The 5,476-nt window shown below is 37.6% G+C and overlaps 1 protein-coding gene across 1 annotated transcript in view; it reads left to right on the forward strand.

The window, feature by feature from the left end:
* LOC133142069 (stromal cell-derived factor 2-like) overlaps nt 1–2,262 on the forward strand; it is a 6,164-nt gene extending 3,902 nt beyond the window's left edge. The window contains exon 3 of the mRNA XM_061263022.1: nt 114–2,262. Within this exon, the coding sequence (XP_061119006.1) occupies nt 114–392 (279 nt within the window). The 3' untranslated portion in view covers nt 393–2,262. The remainder of the gene's footprint in view (nt 1–113) is intronic.
* The last annotated feature ends 3,214 nt before the right edge of the window (nt 2,263–5,476 follow it).

Below are 5,476 nucleotides of genomic sequence, written 5' to 3' on the forward strand. Positions count from 1 at the left end.
GAGTGGAAATCGATTTCTCCCCCTTACTTAAAAAAAAGTCGAAATAAAAATAAATTAAAAAATAAAAAAAATTAAAAAAAGTGTGACATTGATTGGACACGACCTCCCCACAGGAGGTCAGCGCGTTCGGCGAGGATGGGGAAGGAGACGACCTGGACGTTTGGACGGTGGTGTGCAGTGGCGCCCTCTGGGGGCGCGACGAGGCGGTGCGCTTCAAACACCCGGGAACCAGCGTGTTCCTGAGCATCACCGGGGAACAGTACGGCCATCCAATCAGGGGCCAGCGCGAGGTCCACGGCATGCACACGGCCAATCACAACAACTACTGGAGGGCCATGGAGGGCGTGTTCATCAAGACCAGCCTGGATCTGCCACGACATGATGAACTCTGAAATGCTAGCTTTTGTTTTTGTCTTTTTCCTTTTTTTTTTCTTTTGCTTCATTACAAAGTATTGTCCTGAGAATATTTGAATATTTACTTGGCTTTCATCATGCCCAAGGCATACTCTGGTTTCAGAAGCCATACTGTGGACCACTGCATATAGAGTTGTAAAGACTTCTGTCAGTAAAGATGTTATGGGTGGATTTGTATTTTTATTTTTATTTTTTGCGTGAAATAGTTGTAAACTGGATGATTGTGTAAAAAAAACAAAAAAAAAAAACAAATTTACCTTAGGATGAAAAGTGACTTTCCCAAAATTCAGGGAAAATACATCATACATCGCATACATACGCGATTAGCTCAGCTGCATTTTAAGATTAGAAAATACAATTTTGCTCTTATTCATATGAACAAATGCCATATTTGAGACATATTCCCACTTGCATTTCTCCAGCAATGACCATTGAGACCATTCGCATTGTTTAATTTAATTTCTATATTATAAAATTTTCAGCTTTTCGTTGCCATGTTTTGGTTGGCTCTGAATGTTTTAACATATAATGCATTCCCACAATGCTCCCTGTTCCAGAGCCCCATGAAGCACATGGGGATTAAACAGAATCATCTCTTTTTTAACCAAGCATATAGTATATATGCTATATATATTATTTTAGTATATTATTTTAGGTTTTTTTTTGTTGTTGCAAATAAGTGCTGTGCAGACAATATTTTAATGACAGAATTTTACAAGAGTATTTATAAAACAGGTCAACTTGTCAGTCAGGAGTGAGCATCCAATCAGCAGATAGGTGTGAGCTCCTCCCAACTGTCCAGTATCCAATCAGAACTTGGGTCAGCCCCTCCTACAGTGCTGCTCCCGTGCTGACTGGCTGGCTGCCTTGCAGGATTGGATTGGATGGGATTTTTTTTCTCGGTTGTCGATTGGATTGAATGTTGGACAACAAGAAATGATTGGGCATTACAAATATCAAAGAGGGAAATATGTTATTTTTTAGTACAGGTGTACGATAAATTACCTTCATCGGTTATAACCAATTATTGTTATCAATATCATTTATAATATAATGTGAAAACAATGGACAGAAAATGTTTTTGAAGAAATGCATGATGAAAAACATTGATAGGAAAAAAAATGCATTTTTTAAATCTAAATGATAGGAAGTCATGTTGACATGACCTTGAAGAGATTTGTGGTGCAGTGGATAACGACACATTTATAAGGTTATAGACTAATATAAAAAAAGATTTTAGGGAGGCTGTTTTTTTTATTTGTATGGATAGGAAATCATCCTTATGTAACAGCCATGGTGAAATATACAAAAATAAACGTGTTTGAAAAAAATTTGTATGAAGAACACAGGAAAATACGTAAGACTTGTGTCTAAAAAGTGAAAAAGCTGTTTCTTGATTTAAATATACCAAAACAATTTTTTATGAAACAACCATGGGGAAAGGAATGAATATAAATGTTTTTGAAGACATTGCTGATGATTTTTTTTCCCCACTGGAAAGTATATAAGATTATAGTCTTATGTCCAAAAAATGAAGATAAAACAAAATAGGCATGGATATATAATCTTATCTCCAAAAACTGAGAAATACAATAAAACACATAACAGGAAATCAAATTGAATTTATTCAGATACACACGTAATATATTTAAATAAATTCCTGAAGAAAAATGTGTTCCTCTGGCAAAAAACCATCAAAGTATGTAAGACTTTAATCTTTAATCAGACTTTAGTCTGAATGCGAAATAATTTTTTTAACTAAAAAGTCATCCTTTCATTTAGATTGTTACATAAGCATCATTTCCTAACATTCACAGCTAAATATATGAATAAAAATGTTTGAAGAAATGTATTACAAATGTTTTTTTGTCTTTTAGTCTTGACTAAAAGTCTTGTGGAAAAAGTGGAAAAACTATTAAAAAAAGAAAAAATTTTTGATTACAATTTTCAAGGATTATGTTCACATAAAAATGATGAAATACAGGCATAGAAATGTGTTGGTCAAACAGGATTTTTAGTGGAAAACAAAATAACTAACACTATATATTTTTATTCTTTAAATTCAGATTGATAGGATATCTTCATTACCTCATCTACAAGCAATGTCAAATAAATTAATAGAAATGTGTTTGTAGACATTTTTGATTAAAATATTTTTCAGTGGAAAACAGCAACATACATAAGACTAGAGGCTTGTATGAAAAAAAAGTGAAAACCTTTTTTATGGATAGGTACAAATCCATAAGAAAAAATAAGTAACAACCACAATTAAATAAATCAATATAAATGTATTTGAAGAAATTCATGAGAAATGTGTTTCATTGGGAAAACAGCAGAATACTACAACTATACTATAACGATCATCTTATGTCCAAAACTGGAGACATCCAATCAATGCAATAAAAAGAATCCCATGACAACTGTTTCGTTGTTTATCTCATGTTTATTTAACAACCATGGTAAGACAAATTGAAATATGCTTGAAGAAATTCATGATGATTTTTTCCAGTTTAAAAACAGGCAAATATTTTACGTTGTTGTTTCATGAATAAAAAGTGAAAAAAATCCCCAAACAATTCAATTTAGTTTTTTTATTCAGCTGGATAGAAAATCATGTCACCCTAATTATTAGTCTTTGGCTTTACATTATTTGATTAAAATAATGTATAAAATATTGCTTAAATATCATCAATGATACTGTATATCTAAACTGCAGAGTGCAGAGCCAATTTAAGTATATTTGAAATATATTTGGTCACGATTTACAATGTTTTGGTACAGTGTCGGTCCATCAACTTTGAAACCAGAATTTAAAGACTATAAACACAGGCAGAGGGTGAGTCAACATCTATCAGATCAGATCTATCCCAGGTGAACATGCACTTTCTTACAGATAATACATTTATTACAAATAGTTCATGAAGCATCATGAATATTACTATAGTCTATATAACAGCCTCACTACATACTGCACTATTTTTAAAATTATTATGTATTAGTATATGAATATTAAAATACATTCATGAACACATAATGTACCTAGGTGGCACTTATGGTGCAGTAGGTAGCACTGCCGCCTCACAGCAAGGAGGCTCCTCTCTGTGTGGAGTTTGCATGGTCCTGGCTCCTCTCTATGTGGAGTTGGCATGTTCTCCCCGTGTTCGCGTGGATTTCCTCCAGTTCCTCCGGTTTCCTCCCACAGTTCATGCAGGTTAGGCTGATTGGAGAGTCTAAATTGCCCGTGGGTATGAGTGTGTAGGTGAATGGTGTGAGTGCCCTGTGATGGACTGGTGACCTGTCCAGGGTGTATTCCTGCCTTTCGCCCAATTACATTACATTACATTAAGGGCATTTGGCAGACGCTCTTATCCAGAGCGAGGTACAGTTGATTAGAATACGCAGGAGACAATCCCTCCCCTGGAGCAATGCAGGGTTAAGGGCCTTGCTCAAGGGCCCAACGGCTGTGCAGATCTTATTGTGGCTACACTGGGAATCGAACCACCAACCTTGTGGGTCCCAGTCATGTACCTTAACCATTACGCTACAGGCCGCCCCTACATGTATCTACTATGTATGCTTCTTGGAGCACTTCTGAATGCTTTATGGGTTGCAGTTTACCCAGTGTTAAGTACTGGAGCTTCTGCGTGCCTGGGGCTGGTGCAGCCAATTGGTCAATTTACTAATTAGCGACGGTGTGCAGTTGTTGTTTAAGACTCCCTCTCTAAAAGACCCGCTGTTTAAGACTCCCTCTCTAAAAGACCTGCTGTTTAAGACTCCCTCTCTAAAAGACCTGCTGTTTAAGACTCCCTCTCTAAAAGACCCGCTGTTTAAGACTCCCTCTCTAAAAGACCCGCTGTTTAAGACTCCCTCTCTATAAGATCTGCTGTTTAAGACTCCCTCTCTAAAAGACCTGCTGTTTAAGACTCCCTCTCTAAAAGACCACCTGTTTAAGACTCCCTCTCTATAAGACCTCCTGTTTAAGACTCCCTCTCTATAAGACCTGCTGTTTAAGACTCCCTCTCTAAAAGACCACCTGTTTAAGACTCCCTCTCTATAAGACCTCCTGTTTAAGACTCCCTCTCTAAAAGACCTGCTGTTTAAGACTCCCTCTCTATAAGACCTGCTGTTTAAGACTCCCTCTCTAAAAGACCACCTGTTTAAGACTCCCTCTCCCTCTCCCTCTTTAAGACTCCCTCTCTAAAATACCTGCTGTTTAAGACTCCCTCTCTAAAAGACCTGCTGTTTAAGACTCCCTCTCTAAAAGACCTGCTGTTTAAGACTCCCTCTCTAAAAGACCCGCTGTTTAAGACTCCCTCTCTAAAAGACCCGCTGTTTAAGACTCCCTCTCTATAAGATCTGCTGTTTAAGACTCCCTCTCTAAAAGACCTGCTGTTTAAGACTCCCTCTCTAAAAGACCACCTGTTTAAGACTCCCTCTCTATAAGACCTCCTGTTTAAGACTCCCTCTCTATAAGACCTGCTGTTTAAGACTCCCTCTCTAAAAGACCACCTGTTTAAGACTCCCTCTCTATAAGACCTCCTGTTTAAGACTCCCTCTCTAAAAGACCTGCTGTTTAAGACTCCCTCTCTATAAGACCTGCTGTTTAAGACTCCCTCTCTAAAAGACCACCTGTTTAAGACTCCCTCTCTAAAAGACCTGCTGTTTAAGACTCCCTCTCTAAAAGACCCGCTGTTTAAGACTCCCTCTCTAAAAGACCCGCTGTTTAAGACTCCCTCTCTAAAAGACCCGCTGTTTAAGACTCCCTCTCTAAAAGACCTGCTGTTTAAGACTCCCTCTCTAAAAGACCACCTGTTTAAGACTCCCTCTCTATAAGACCTCCTGTTTAAGACTCCCTCTCTATAAGACCTGCTGTTTAAGACTCCCTCTCTAAAAGACCACCTGTTTAAGACTCCCTCTCTATAAGACCTCCTGTTTAAGACTCCCTCTCTAAAAGACCTCCTGTTTAAGACTCCCTCTCTAAAAGACCTGCTGTTTAAGACTCCCTCTCTAAAAGACCTGCTGTTTAAGACTCCCTCTCTAAAAGACCTGCTGTTTAAGACTC

This window comes from Conger conger, chromosome 12, assembly GCF_963514075.1.
Source record: "Conger conger chromosome 12, fConCon1.1, whole genome shotgun sequence".
Taxonomy (NCBI): Eukaryota; Metazoa; Chordata; class Actinopteri; order Anguilliformes; family Congridae; genus Conger; species Conger conger.